General features: G+C 39.2%; 1 protein-coding gene across 1 annotated transcript; it reads left to right on the top strand.

The window, feature by feature from the left end:
- The first annotated feature begins 12,742 nt into the window (after positions 1–12,742).
- LOC110904312 (acyl-lipid (9+3)-(E)-desaturase) lies at positions 12,743–15,901 on the top strand. The gene is made up of 2 exons (XM_022150159.2): positions 12,743–12,853; positions 14,539–15,901. Exon 2 carries the CDS (start codon positions 14,568–14,570, stop codon positions 15,702–15,704), a length of 1,137 nt encoding a protein of 378 aa, XP_022005851.1. The 5' UTR covers positions 12,743–12,853; positions 14,539–14,567; the 3' UTR covers positions 15,705–15,901.
- The last annotated feature ends 460 nt before the right edge of the window (positions 15,902–16,361 follow it).

A 16,361-nucleotide genomic window follows, 5' to 3' on the forward strand; every position in this document is an offset into this window, starting at 1 on the left:
CTGGGTTTTGAGAGCCTTTAAATCAGCCTGAGTGTCTTTGAACCTAGACTCCATAGCATTTCTCAGCTGTTGAACATGTTTTTCAGGTTGCTGATCTGCCAGTTGTGCTTGATGATGGAGATAAGGTTGAAAGAGATTCCAGAGCTCATTTGTAGCAGGTGCTTGTTGTAGAGCAGGTGCTTGAGGTGGAACAGCAGTGGATTGTACCTTTGGTACCTGTAACAACTGCTGGAGCATAGTTTTGAGCACTGCAACAGAGTTATCAAGTTTCTCAACACGATCCGTCAATTTCTGGTACTTTAAATCATCACCCAATTTAATGGGATCATCTGATTTCCCACTAACTGTGGTTTTATCAGTGGCAGATGTAGGGAATTTATTCCAAACACTAACCACTGATGTCCCTTTTTCTTGGTACTGGGGTCTTCTTCCTTCAACACTTGACAACCTTTTGATGATGCCAGTTGGATATATAAATCCACTGGTGGTTGGCAGAGGTGCTATGTAAGGAATTGCCTCCAAGGAAGTCTTATTAATGAAACCACTGCCCAACTGTAAACCTGTAGGTTCAACAGTTGTAGTGGCTGCTTCACTTGGATTACCACAAAGAGTTACTTGTAACTCAATGGGTGTAACCTCCTCAGGCGTTGTTGGTGGGTTAGCAATGGATGATACAACAGGCTCAGTCATTTGTTGAGGTATATTCTCATTGATAGGTGATTGAGAAGGACTGGATAGTGCCTGGTTCAAGTCAATTGCATCCAACAGTAGTTGTGTTTTTGGTGGAATTGAGGGTGTGATGGTGGGTTTAGAAGGCGGAGTTGCTCCGGGCAGTGAGCTGTGGATGATGGAGACAAGTGTATCCAGAGCATCATGATGTGGTGGCCCTTTGTGTACAACCTGTCCTTTTTGTGAAGAAGCAGGAGGAGTTATGGTTATGGGTTGAGATATTTGTACCAACTGCTGTGAGGAAGAAGCAGCAGTGGTTTCTAGTGACATTTGTGTTGTCACAGGCATTAACTCTGGTATCTCATCTGCCAGAGTTGCCTTTTTGATTGGTTTGGAGGGTTTTTGATTTTTCTTTTTGGATGGCCTTTTTGGTTTGGTAGGTGTGGGTTTCAAAACAGTTGTTCTACTGCTTTGATCACCTAGAGCAGTAGGCTCAGCAGCAGATACCTAAGGAGCAGTGGTAGCTGCTAAAGTTTGCTCAGGTACCCCTGCTTGTGTTTTGCAAGGTGCTAACATACGTGAAAATGTTTCAGATGTTAGACAGTTTATTGCAGTTATTTCACCTTGGTTTATTAGAGGCAAATCATCCTTACTGAATTTCTTTTGAAAATAATAGCTTAAAAACCTTGGAAACAGTAAAAATGATTTGCTTTCAACATTATTAACCAAATCTTTAAAGATTTCCCGAGAATAGTTATAATTTTCTTCTATAAGAATCGCATATCCCAGATTTTGAATCTTTATAGGGATCTCATTGAAAGAAGTGGTTTTGTTTGAAACACATACTAGGAGGGTATGAAATAAAAATCTTGGTCCAGGAGGAAAATAACCTTTTTCTAAAGTTAATTTCGTCATCATTGTGGCTTCATACCCTCTTTCAATGAAGTCAATGTGCAACTCGTTTTTGGTGAAGGAAGTTTTACCTGCCTGGTCATCGAGTTGAAAGACTTCGGAGATGGATTGTGGTGTAATGTGGACAGCTTTACCCTTTATGGAAGATTTGATTGCAGTGACAATGTCTCCTTGTTTTTCAAGGGTTGCATTCTTCCAAAACTCCCTTTGGGTTGCTAAGTAGATGGGTGCGTCGGCGGTGAGCAAAGTTTTGTACTTTGATTTTGCCATGATGGTGATACTGGAATCGAAAACATCTGTGGTTCCTGGTTTTGTGAGAAGACCCAGAAGATTGTGAGATTTTTTGAATGGAAGTTCAGTGGTAGTTGCCTTTTGAGAGGTTGTTTTCGATGATTTTGATGAGGGTTTTGCAGATGACTTCGATTTTGTCATTTTTGAAACGATTGATCGAAGAAATTTTGTGAGAGATGGAAAGAAAAACTGTTTTGAGAAGAGAATTTTTATGAATTCAATTCGACAGTAAAACCCTGTTTGGATGGTGAGTGGGGAGTTTTATAGGAGAGATAGTGAATGCTGACGTGGCAGCCGTTACAAAAAGTCTGACTGCTATGTACTGCCCACGTGACAACCACTGGTGAAAATGAAGGACAATACTTTTGGTGAAAGCAACGGATGAAAGCAGTGGAAAGGGGGCAGTGGATGATTTTAACTATCAGTGGATAGCATATCAGTGGATAAGACACTGCTTTTGAACAACAGTGGTTATCAAGGAATGAGAGAACAGAGGTTGCCTTTCAGCAATGGGCAGACTTTTTGAAGTAGAGCAGACTTTTGAACAATCAGTGGTTATGGCAGACTTTTAAGGATTTTAATGAAATTTTCATTTTTAAGCTATTTTTAAGGATTGATTTTTGATTTTCTGAAAACATTTTGTTGCTTTTATTCATAGAAAAACAAGATGTTGCTTGTTATTCCATGTTCAGCATCCCAATCCTAGAGACCAGACTTTCAAAAGTGGCTGTATCAAGTGCTTTTGTGAGCACATCTGCCAGCTGGTCTTTAGTTGGGACATGATGCAGAGAAATCAAACCTTTTTCATAGCAATCCCTCACAAAGTGATGTCTGATGTCGATGTGTTTGGTGGTAGAATGGGAAACTGGATTTTTGATGATATTTTCTGCTGCCTGGTTATCCAGCATAAGTGGTGTCTTTAAGGCAGTGATACCAAAATCCAGTAACTGATTTTGAAGCCACAGGAGTTGGGCTGTACAGCTTGCAGCAGCAATGTATTCAGCCTCAGCAGTGGATGTTGAAACTGCTGCTTGCTTTTTGCTTTGCCAAGAAACTAAGCAATCACCTAGAAACTGCCACCCTCCTGAAGTGGACTTCCTTGTTGTGTGACAACCAGCAAAGTCACTGTCTGAAAAACCTGAAAGCTTGATATTCCCATTAGCTGGATACCAGATACCAATTGTGGGAGCACTTTTTATGTATCTGACAATCCTTTTTACAGCAATGAGATTAGATTTTCTGGGAGCTGATTGACTTCTTGCACAGACACATGTTGCAAACATGATGTCTGGCCTAGATGCAGTTAGGTACAATAAAGACCCAATCATGCTTCTATAAAGTGTTTGGTCAATCAGCTCATCCTTTTCATCAGACATGACCAGCTTATTTGTGGCCATGGGTGTGCTGCATGGTTTACAATCATTCATATCAAATTTGGTTAAAAGTTCTTTAGCATATTTGCTTTGATGAATGAAAGTTAACATTTTGCATTTGCTGTACTTGGAGACCAAGAAAGCATTGCAGCTCACCCATTGCACTCATTTCAAACTCAGCTGTCATGAGTTCTCTAAACTCTTCACACATTTTAGTACATGTGCTTCCAAAAATAATGTCATCCACATAAATTTGGACGATCATTAAATCTTTCCCTCTCCATTTAAGAAACAGTGTTTTATCAATGGTACCTCTTTTGAAACCATTTGAGAGAAGAAAGTTGGAAAGATTTTCATACCAGGCTCTAGGTGCTTGTTTCAGGCCATACAAGGCTTTGTTTAGCCTGTAGACATGATCAGGATAAAATGGATCCTCAAAGCCAGGAGGTTGACATACATATACCTCTTCTTGCAATGTACCATAGAGGAAAGCACTTTTGATATCCATCTGAAACACCTTTATGTTGTGGTTGACAGCAAAGGCCAGAAACAGTCTGATAGCTTCCAATCTTGCAACAGGGGCGAATGTTTCATCATAATCAATCCCCTCTTCCTGTCTGTAACCTTGAACCACAAGCCTGGCTTTGTTCTTGACAACAATGCCCCTTTCATCTGTTTTGTTCTTGAAGACCCACTTTGTGCCAATGGGACTGACCTCTTTTGGCAGTGGTACAAGCTCCCATACTTGTTGTCTCTTGAACTGTTGGAGCTCCTCTTGCATGGCTTCTACCCAGCTGTTGTCTTTTAGTGCCTCTTGGTACTTGACTGGCTGATGGAGTGATAGAAAACCAGCAAAAAGACAAATGTTTTGGGTTTGGCTTCTTGTGAGCACCCCTTCATTGATGTTGCCAATGATTTGATCAGGTGGATGAGATCTCAAGAAGATTAAATCTCCTTGATATGGTATGATGGCATTTGTTGGTGAAGGCTGCAAATGTGTATCATCTGAGCTAGCCACTGCTGGTGACTTTGATGACCCAGCAGTAGCTTCAAAAGGTGGTGGAATGGGTGGTAATGGAGTGGACCACTGCTGACTTTTATCCACTGTTTGAGGACTTTTGTCAGCAGTAGTTGAGGATGTGGAAGCAGTGGTGGATGGGCTACTTTGATCAACAACTGTTGATGTAGCAGTGGTTGAGCTTTCACAGATGTTTTGAACAACTGATGCTTTCCCTTTGGTGGCAGACCTTTGAGGGATGATGACTTCATACCCATAGTCTGGTGTTGTATCCTCTGATGGACCTGCACTGTTAGTCTTGACAGCAGTATTTTCAAATGTGAATTTTCAAGATCAAACAGATCAGCAGGATTTGCTGGGATTTTCATTGATGAAAGTTCATTGAACTTTACATCCAAAGTCTCCTCCACTACCTTGGTCCGTGCATTGAACACTTTGTAGGCCTTGGCAGTGGTTGAGTATCCCAGAAAATAACCACAATCAATTTTGGCTGCAAATTTTGAAATGGAATATTTTAAGTTCAAAATAAAGCATGGGCAGCCAAATACCTTGAAGTATGAGATCAGTGGTTTGATTTTATACAGAATTTCATAGGCAGTCTTTTTGTGCCTGGGGTTGATTAAAACTCTGTTCTGGACATAGCAAGCAGTGTTTACTGCCTCTGCCCAGAAAGTTAATGGCAAACCTGAATCTGCAAGCATGGTTCTGGCAGCCTCAATCAAAGTTCTGTTCTTTCTCTCAACAACCCCATTTTGCTCTGGTGTTCTAGGGATGCTGTACTGCCTTACAATCCCTTTCTTCACACAGAAGGCATCCAACTCCCTATTTTTAAATTCTGTGCCATTGTCGCTCCTAAAGCTTTTCACTGGAAGGTCAAATTGCTTTTCAACCTGTGTTATAAAGTCTTGCAATATGCCTGCAGTTTCATCTTTAGAGTGCAAAAAGAAAGTCCATGTAAACCTAGAAAAGTCATCAACTATAACTAAACAGTATCTTTTCTTTTTGAGGCTCATGACTTGAACTGGGCCAAACAAATCCATGTGCAGCATTTGCAAGCACTGGGTTGTTTTGGACTCCTCAATGGACTTGTAGGAACTTTTATGCTGTTTTCCTTTTAAACAGGAAATGCAATGTTCATGACATGAAAACAATTTTTGTGGAAGGCCTCTCACCAAACCATTTTTTGAAATTTCTGTTATTGTCTTAAGATTTGTGTGTCCCAGTCTTTTGTCCCAAAGTTCTGTCTCTTTGTTAGAGGCAGCTGAGAACAGACAGGCATCAGCTCTGGGACACTCTTTAGACATGTCAACAACATAAACATTGCCACTTCTTTGAGCAACAAGTTTTGTTTGACCATTTTTAATTATTGCTTCAATCTTTTTGACCATTTCTGGTCCAACAATCCTACAACAATCTTTTGTGAAGAATGACCCAAACCCTTTGTCACTCATTTGAGACACACTCAGAAGGTTGAATTTTAGATTGTCTATTAGATTGACATTTTCAAATTTTACATTGCCAGATTGCACTGTGCCAGACCCCAGAACTTTCCCTTTACTATTATTTCCAAAGGATATATCACCCCCACCATGGATTTTAAAGTCTTTGAGGAGGGCTTTACATCCTGTCATGTGCCTGGAGCCTCCACTATCTACATACCATAGACTATCAAAGCATGCAGAAGCTCACTGCACATGAAGTAAAAGGATTAGTTCATTAAGGACTCCAAAGCCAACAGGGCTTTGGATGGGGTCTCAACAGTGTCTGGTATGGATGCAGTGTGATGGGCAGTGGTTAAGTCAGGGGTTTGGACAGTTTTAGTACTGTTTCTTGCTAACCACTGTTGAGGGTCTTGCCCAATCAACTGCTGGTAACCGAAAGGATGCCTATTCACTCTGGGTTTAGAGGGCTTTTTGTAGACCTCATAAACGTGTGGAATCCTTTGGTAAGACTGTTTTTCCTTGCCCTTTCTGAATTGATTGGCAGGAGGTGCATCAGTAACCTGAACATCTCTTTTGACAGATGTTTGGTTCAGCTGTTTTGTGACAGCTGTTTGAACTGGCACAAACAGTGGTTGTTTCTTTGTGAACTTGACAGATGGTGAAGGTGCTGATGAACTCAAGGATGTTTTAGCCATGTACTCATTCTTCTTTTCATTGAAGTTTTTGAGGTACACACATGCCTGAGTTTTATGGTTTGTTTTACCACAAACACTGCAACTTTCAGCTGAAGTAGTGACACTTGTTTTGGTTAAGTCATAAGCTTTTAGATGGAAACAATCTTTTGTTAGATGGTTTCTCTTCTCACAGAATTCACAAAACAAGTTATCAATTTTCTCTTTCTTCTTCCTCTTTTCAGACTCCTTTGTAGCAGAGGTTTTGACCACTGCTGGAATATCCTTAAGAGGAATGACTTTAGCTTTTGGAGCCTTGACACCATCAGTTGATGTAAAGTCCATTGGCTTGAAGTTTTCAAGGATATCACACTCATCAGACCATCTTGGTTTAAATTGATGATTTTCAATCTCCTCAAATGCAGAGGGACCCATTGGTCTGTCAAGTGTGATTTTGTTACCAAGTTTGTCAGTGATTTTCACTTCTTGGCCATCCTTGTTTGTTGGGATGAACTCAGTAGTTACATCAGTGGTTGAAACAGATTTTTCAAAAGCAGTGTTTTCATCATCATGTTTTCTATAACCAACCCCAAATTTTACATTGCTTTTTATCTGTTTCTCAAGCATAACCTCATACCCTTTGCATGATTCCACCCATTTTTCACAAGTGATCTGGGTGGATTCTAACTCCTTTTTGCAAACTTGGTATTTTTCTACCATAGTTTGGAGTTGGGTTTTGGTTATGCTTTGCTCTTCTTTCAAACTGCTAATCTCTTTTTCCTTTTCAGACAACTTGTTTTTAAGTTCTTTTAAAGATCTTTCAAATTTGACTTCATCAGTTAAGATTTTGTTCCTAAGGTTTTCATTCACCTCTTTGATGTTAGCAAAAGCAATAATGCAATTGTCAGAACATAGTTTTTCTAGAACTTGAGGTGATACCTTGGCAGCAGCCATCATTGCACAATCACATTTAGGATTTTCTTCCTCATCAGCTCTCTCTTCTTCCTCACCAGCCTTTTCATCTTTCTTGTCTTCTTCTGACCATAGATCTGTCATTGGTTCAATCAGGGTACCTGAACTTTCTCCCAGCAGTACTTCATCAGTCACAGCAGTAACCACTGCTTCAGTCACCTCTTCCACTGTTTCAACTTTCAGCTGTTCCTCCTCAGATTCAACCTCCTCCTGTATTGACTCTAATGCCATCAAACAAAATTCATTGTAAGAAGAATCATTTGAAGCATACAGTGCAAAATTTTCATCATTAAGATTTTCAGGCATACTGCTCCAGTCAACAAACTCTTGACTAAGAGCATTCACATCCAACCCCCTAAAATTATACATACATTCCACTAAAAAACAACTCCTATATCAATATATTTCCACTAAAAACAAATACTTTTTCTCTCTCCTTTTCAATTAAATAATATTTTTATACCTTTATCATTACAGTTTTCTCTCTCCTTCACTCACAACCACTTTCAATATATATTAAAAATTATAGTGGGTGAACAGTGTCCCCCCAAATATACAGATGAACAGTAACATTTTTTCTCTCCTACACTCACAACCACTTTTTATACTTTTTATATTTTAAAAACACCACACTGAGAATATGATGCCTTGGATGTGAATGCTCGAAAGAAAATTTGTTGTTCTGGTTGTGTAACTACTGGAGCAGTAGTTTGAGGTGCAGAATGCACTTGTGCCTGGGGAGCAGGGGTTTGAACATATTGGATCTGTGGAGCAGCTGTTTGGACATAATGCACTGGCATAGGGGCAACAGCATAGTGAGCAGTGTTCACATGTGCTGCTGGGGCATATTGAGCATAGTGTACAGTGTTTTGATTTTGAGGTCTAGGATTTGAACTAGGGTGACTGACCATGGGACCAGATGTTTGACTCCTACATTCCCTAGCAAAGTGTCCCAACCTGTTACACTTGTAACACTTGATTTTCGATTTATCCAACCCAACCCTTAGGTTCCCATGTAGACCTGGAAATTTTCTCCCAGTTCTCTTATAAAACTTGCTAGTTCTAACACTTAGCAAGGCCAGTTGGTGCAGGATGTCCATTTCCTCTAGGTCAGTGGGGTCGAAATGCTGTAAATCATTGAGTTCAAAGCTTAAATTGTCTGACATCTGGTTTTCATTTGCAGTGAATGCATAACCTGTAGAGTGAGGATCAGGGTTATTAAAATTTGCACCAGCAGTTATGTCAATGTAGTGATCATAACCCTGATCCTTACCACTACCACCAGATTCTTCTTGACCCAGAAGAGCAGTGTTACCGAATGAATAATCATCAACGGTTTTCCCTGACTCTTGTAACTTCCTTTTCTGGTTCAACTCCCTTTCAAAGGTCAGGAGTCGACCATGGAGTTGGGTCAAGGTCAGATCCTTGAACTCGGGTGCAGTTCTGGTGACAATATCAATTGTGTCCCATTTTTCTGGCAGTGATCTGAGGAACCTGCTATTTTGAGTCGAGTTTGTAAACGTGACCTTAACAAGCCTCAGTTCACTGATGAGACAACTGAAACGCTCAAATTGTTGAGTCAGTGATTCACCTTTAACATGAAAAAATGTTTCATACTGTTGGTTCAGGATTTCCCTATTGTTTTCTATGACCTCTTCGGTACCTCCAAATTGTTCCTTAAGTGCGTCCCACAACTCTTTGGCACTGTTACAATGTAACAGTCCAGCATATATTTCGTTGGGGAGCGCTGATGCAACAATACTAAATGCTTTAGCATCTAGTTCAAATTTTTGATAATCCATTTCAGTATAATTTTCAACAGGTTTAGGAACTTGTTTTTTAGCATCTTCAGCGCTTGGCACTGTAGGAACATGAGGACCAAAGATAACAGACTTCCAACAACCTGTGCTTTGTTGAGCGAGGATGTGACCCATCCTCCTCTGCCAGATGTTGTACTCATTTCTTTTTAACATAGGTGTTTAAAGAGCGAGCCAATGTTGTTTTTATCGTCCTGAGATTGTGACGTCATTCTTGTTGTTTTACAGGTACTGAGAAATCAACTATAATGGTGATTAATCCTTACTCTGTTTTTCAACGACGAACAAACGATCAGTATCAACTGTTTTGAGCTGAACTATTTACGTCAAAATGACTGTTAAATCAAATTTGACTGTTCTAGCTCTGATACCAATTGTTGGATCTGAGTTTCCTTTTGATTGTATTTTTGTTTGTAAAATAAGATGGAGATGAACGAGTGTGCAGCGGAAATTAAGATGAACACAAACTTTGTATACAATCAAATGAGAGTAATACTTTTAATCAAACATCTTTACACAAAGAACCGAATGATTGAATTTATTTCAATTACGATTACAATGATGATGAATGAATGCAAACTCCCCCTCAGCCAGAGCTCAGCAGTTTGTTCGTGCAAAGAAGACGAATGATGTGAAGAGCTAATAGAACAGTACAAAGTACTGTACTATTTATAAGCACTTGCAAACTACTGAGCATCTTTAGCTGACGTCACCATGAAAGTGACATCTAACCTCCTAACAAACTCTAACCTCTGATCTATACAGACACTGCTTGTGTTAACTACTGCTATTACATTCTATTACATAACAGACTATAGAACAACTGCTGCAACCTTCTACTGCTGTGAACCCAGCAACACTTATCCGGATCAGCAGTGCTTGACTCAAGGCAGTAGATTGAATCAGCAGGACTTGAGTCTTTATCAGATCTTTAATTGAGCAGCAGTTATTGGTCAGCAGTTAGTAAGATCAGCAGATAGGAGGTCATCAGTTGTTGTAATCACTTTCAAGGGGAGAGATATGTATATCAGCATCTGCTTATTCTGAATCCACTGAGCTGATCCAGTTTTGGCTTTACATTATTTGTTCCTCTGATAGGGTTCAATCCCAACTCTGGGATAACACGAATACTTAAATGAATAAATATTTTTATTCATATTCGTTTATTAATGAAATGAACGTGCTTATGTTTATTTAATGCGTTCGTTAATAATTCTAAACGAATATAAACACATGTAAATGAAAGAACATAAATGGACGTAAATGAACAAAAGTAAACAAAAACAAGACATGTTTTTCATTTTGGTATTTTTTTCGTTTATAAAATAAAGAAACCAACTTCATACGGTGACGATTGAATTCGTGTACGGGCCCTATGTGGCTATGTATTTGTGTAGGCAATGTTACTTCCGGCATTGGAATTGTCTCTAGCTACAATCGAATACATCAACCCCTTGGTTAGTAATGGTGGTATGAAACCCCAACCGTCCATTTTAAATGCTAAAACCACCCGTAGTGAGGTTTTTTTGGCGTTTTTCCCTAAAAAACGCCTAAACACGCCCGTTGACCGTCCTCGGGGGCGTTTTTCTTCAAAAATTGGGTTGGGGCATGCCAAATTAAACGCCGGATCAAGACTTTTTTGGCCAATCATGCCACTACACCTATTTCTTCATTAGTTTTAATTAAAAAAAACAAAAAAAATAATAATAATTAGGTAATTGATGGGGCATTATACCACTACACCCAGTCAGAAAAACGTTTCATAATGTTTCATTGCTGTCTGGACCGTCACATGTCGCAAAACGCTCAAACATGGGGCATTCTCTTCACATCCACCTACACATGGTGTAATAATAATCTGGCTCAACCGCAGGGGATGACGTGTGAGGACTGAACTATCAAGCTACATGCGTGTAGTGTGGTGTAGTCCCTTGCATGTTTTGCTTTAGGGTCCCACGCTCCAGAAACCCTCAAAGATTCTTATAAACTTATATACAGGCCCTTATTTACATACATTATTACAAAATTTCACTAAATAACATTCCCCCAATTGCCAAACTATGTGCTAAGTTGAAACTGATAGATGGTCCATAGATTTATAGTTTTTGTTCATTTTAGAGATTTAGGCGATCCCCTCTCTTTATTGAAATATAGTCTCATTTGGTTTAGATTAAAAGCTATCGTAAAATTTCTCACAAATAGAGTATATACAATCCTTGGTGGAAATTTAATCAAATTTTCATGATAGATTAACTTTAATAATCTTAAATCATGCATAATGGACATTAAGGGGTTTGATAAACGCCCTCAACAACGCCTCTGGGCGTTATAGGGGCATGAAAAGGGGGAGACATTTCTAATATAACGCCAAATGGGAAGAAAAAATTGGAAAGTAATGATTGGAGGGAATCAAGGGCGTGAACCATTACATATTTTTTTTAAACGAGAGTTATGATACTGATGTAGCGGAAAATATCCCTTAAAGAGCATTAACCATTATAGATGGCGTACCATCATATCTTTCGTGATGGTTTCTTGTAAGCGTGTTTCTTGAAAAGACTGTCTCTAACGGTGTTAAAGGTTCGGTTATGTGCATAAACATACTCAAATTGGTTGAATCCTGGTGAAAATAAATCAATCGAATTGGGTGAAAATATCATTTCTTGTTTATTTATTAACGGTTTTTTAGTTTTATATACCTTAGACATTATGTAGAGGTACAGTCGAGTTGAGCTGAGCTCGCTTCAAGCTTAATTTATAAAGTTTGAGTTTGGTACGTGAATAGTTTTTAAACATTTACTCAATAAGTGAAACTTGGGCCTAGGCTCATTTATTATTTATAATTTATTTCATTAATTTATTTATAAACAATTATTGAAGCTTGGGTCTGGACTCGTTTATTAAACAAACCATTTTTAGCTCGACCTCGTTTAAGTCCGACTTGATCGAGCTTTTAATGACTCAATCTTGGGTAGCTCACAAGCGACTCATATCATTTAGCCCCTAACTTAATGCTTTGGAACAGAAAATGTTAGACCATGTGTTATCGTCTCACAAATTTTAACCACCAGTCATACGGTAGCTCCTACATCACTCACACATCATCAGACCATTTTCTTTCATTTTTTTCACTGCACCTCATAGTAATGTTACTGGTTTTAACCATCCACCATCCATTAAAATAATATTTAAATTATATAAGCTAAAAATCTTTGATCGGTTGCTTGCCGACTTGGTATTTTTTCCATGGTAGCAAATGAAATATTCCTCCAAGGTGAACCGGCTAACGCGGTTCTCCCTTTTACAGTCGGTAACGCCCCTTAAGACAGTCCGATGGCCAGTGATGTAGCCGGGGCGTTACCTTGTAACACATAGCGTTACAACAAGCAACCTTTAAAACACTTGTTTGAAATCGGTGAATGTTTGTTTGTTTCTTGTGGCACCTTTAAAACACTTGTCCTTTAAAACACTATCGGTGACAAGTGTTCTCTGACCAAGGTCCTTTCGTCCAATATTCAAAACCTCAGGGACACTTTATGAAAAATATTCTCTCTATATATAAACCGCTAAACCAGCAACGCTTTCTGTGAACGGAAGCACATCGTCGTCTGTCTCACTAGCGGAGACTCACCGTTTCTACGAAGTGAAAACCCTAAGCCTCTGTCGCTCGATCGATCGATCGATTCAGGTATTGTTTGAATCATCGCATTTCGATAAATCATTAATTATCGAATTTTGCTTTTGATTTTTAATTTAATTTACTTAGCTGCTGCATTTATGATTGATGAACAGATCAGTTGATTTCTCTTCTCTGTGACTTTGATTTGGTTCATTTCACTCAGTTTCCTTTAAATTTGTGCGTTTATCTGTCTTGCATGTGATCGATTTTGCTTCCTTCATGTGTTTTCATTCAATATGTACTCTTTTAACTTGTAAAATCTTGCCTGATTGATTTTCTTCTTGATTTTTGTGATCAACTCTTTAAGTTTTTTTTTTTTTACAAGATTTTCTGTTTTAGTCGAGTCATAAAAGTGCGTAAATCATTGACAGGTGTCAATTGTTTATTTTTTTTTCTGGTAGTAATAATAAAAGCATCAGCTTTTATATTGGGTTGATGTATTTTCGGTAAATGTTTTGCGTTAAAGCTAAAGAAACATGAATTTCATGGCTTTTGTAATCAAGTGTAAATTGACGACTAGATCTACGAATTATTTCTATTTATTTTAAAACAAAATCGTTAAATACAAAAATAAATAGTGAGTTCATTTATCGTTAAATACAAAAATAAATAGTGAGTTCATTTTATGCATGTTTTATCCTAGGGTGAAAACGGAGACGAGCCGCGAGTTGGAGTTCGGTTTATTTATAATTTATTAATTAGTTATTATGATTATTATTATTATTATTATTATTATTATTATTATTATTATTATTATTATTTTGTATATAATTTAGTAATTTTTCATAATTTTATATGTAGTAATTATTATTATTTAAATATATATTTTATATATCAAATTAAATATTGTATAACCGATGGGCTTGTTTAGGCTCGTGAGCGAGCTCGAGTTCAGGCTCGTTTACTAAACAAGCTCACCTTTAGACTCGGGCTTCAACTCGTTTAAGCCTGGCTCGTTAGAGCTTTTTTTTTCTAGCTCGGCTCATTTTCACCCTTATTTTATCCTTTAGACCAGACTCAGATTGTTTTTTAACGTTAAATCCACTCATATGCCAATAACATTTGGGCAAAAACGCATTATGTCTAAACACGTTTTTTAAAACATTATTCTTTCAAAACATTTTTAGATAATATAAAACCATGTGTAGTAAGTAGTACACATGAATAATGCCCCCATCAATGGGCGTTGTGCGACACGTGTCATCCCAGTCAGCAAAGGGGCATTATGGGGGTTTTTCATATATGGGTGTGGGACAATGCCCCATCAATGATTACCCAATTATTATCTTTTAAAACAAATAATATTACTTGGAAGCTTCTTATTGGACAAATAAATAATGCCCCAGCGTTTAGACCACACCCCCCCCCCCCTTTCTGAAAACAACGCCCAAGGGGGGCAGTCTGGCGGCGTTAAGGGGCGTTTTTTTGGGGAAAAACACCCAAAAACCCCCAGTACGGGTGGTCTAAGCATAAAATGTGTTTACAATATATTTTAAAAAACACTGATTTAATGGAGACAACATTTAAGACATACTGTCATATAATATTATTATACAAAAGTAGTAATTAGTAATCGTGTTACGTAATATAATGTGTATTTGATAGTCTCGTATCTACTTTTTATGTATCTATTTCATAAAGAAAAGGTTAGGCATGTTTGTTTGTAAATATAAAGATATTGTTCTTGCTTGCAGGTTGAAAAGTCTGGTCAAACAGTCAACATATGGGTGCAGGAGAATACACGTCTGTGACCAACGAAAACAACCCACTCGATCGAGTCCCTCATGCAAAACCACCCTTCACCATCGGCGATCTGAAAAAAGCCATCCCACCACACTGCTTCCAGCGGTCGCTAACCCGTTCGTTCTCCTACGTGCTGTCTGACCTCACCATAACCGCTGTCCTCTACCACATTGCCACCACCTACTTCCACCACCTCCCCACCCCTTTGTCATCCATCGCATGGGCCTCTTACTGGGTAGTCCAAGGCTGCGTCCTCACCGGAGTCTGGGTCATCGCCCACGAATGTGGTCACCATGCGTTTAGTGATTATCAATGGGTCGACGACACTGTGGGCTTTGTTCTCCACTCGTCTTTACTCGTCCCTTACTTTTCGTGGAAATATAGTCACCACCGCCACCATTCCAACACTGGATCACTCGAGCGGGACGAGGTTTTCGTCCCCAAATCCCGATCGAAAGTCCCGTGGTACTCGAAATACTTTAACAACACAGTGGGCCGCATTGTCAGTATGTTCGTCACTCTCACTCTCGGCTGGCCCTTGTACTTAGCTTTCAATGTGTCGGGCCGACCCTATGACCGTTTCGCCTGCCACTACGTCCCAACCAGCCCTATGTACAATGAACGTAAACGTTACCAGATAGTCATGTCCGACATCGGGATTGTTATCACATCGTTCATCCTTTATCGTGTTGCTATGGCAAAAGGGTTGGTTTGGGTGATTTGCGTCTATGGGGTTCCGTTGATGGTTGTGAACGCGTTTCTGGTGTTGATCACTTATCTTCAACATACTCACCCTGGCTTGCCGCATTATGATAGCTCGGAATGGGAATGGTTAAAGGGAGCATTGGCGACAGTGGACCGTGACTATGGTGTGTTGAACAAGGTGTTCCATCATATTACCGACACACATGTGGTGCACCATTTGTTTTCGACAATGCCTCATTATAATGCGATGGAAGCACAGAAGGCGCTGAGACCGGTGCTTGGGGAGTATTATCGGTTTGACAAGACCCCGTTTTATGTAGCCATGTGGAGAGAGATGAAGGAATGTTTGTTTGTGGAGCAAGATGATGAAGGGAAAGGAGGTGTGTTTTGGTACAAGAATAAGATGAATTAATAAGTGTTTAGTGGATGTCTATGCTTATTAAGTCTGTGACAATGGGTCTTGTCCTGGTTCTGGGTCTGGGTCTGGTTAGTGTGTGTGGTTAGTGTGTGTTGTGGGTCAAGTGTATGTCAGATGGATGTAACGCAGTATGTGTTGCCGTGTTGGGTGTGTTTTAGAACTATTAATGAATATATTATATATATCTCTTATTTGGGTGAACTCAAATCGGGTAATGGGTTTAAATGGGCTAGCACCACTCACGACTATTGTTTATCTTCACCATCTACTTGTCAACGATGCCTCAAACCACCACCCACTAACAACGTTACATCACCACCGTAGTCACCGCCACCTTCACTTGTCGCCACTAGCCTCCGGCCACCGTAGTCACCGCCATCTTCACCCATCGCCACCAGCCTCCGTAAGATGAGATATGAAGGATGAACTTAAATTGATTGTATTTTTTCTTAAACGATCATTTCAAACTCCATTTTAGCAAGAGCCTATTTGATTCAAACCAAATTGATATTTTTTACACAGCTCGTTTTGACCTGAACTCTTGCCCAGAACCTGTTTTGACGTGAACCTATTTTACCTGCCGATTAGCAGTATTGACGGAGCCATGAGTTTCCTTTAGGAATTCTCAAGGTTAAAAGAAAAAAGAGATTA

Source organism: Helianthus annuus, chromosome 14, assembly GCF_002127325.2.
Source record: "Helianthus annuus cultivar XRQ/B chromosome 14, HanXRQr2.0-SUNRISE, whole genome shotgun sequence".
NCBI classification, from domain to species: domain Eukaryota; kingdom Viridiplantae; phylum Streptophyta; class Magnoliopsida; order Asterales; family Asteraceae; genus Helianthus; species Helianthus annuus.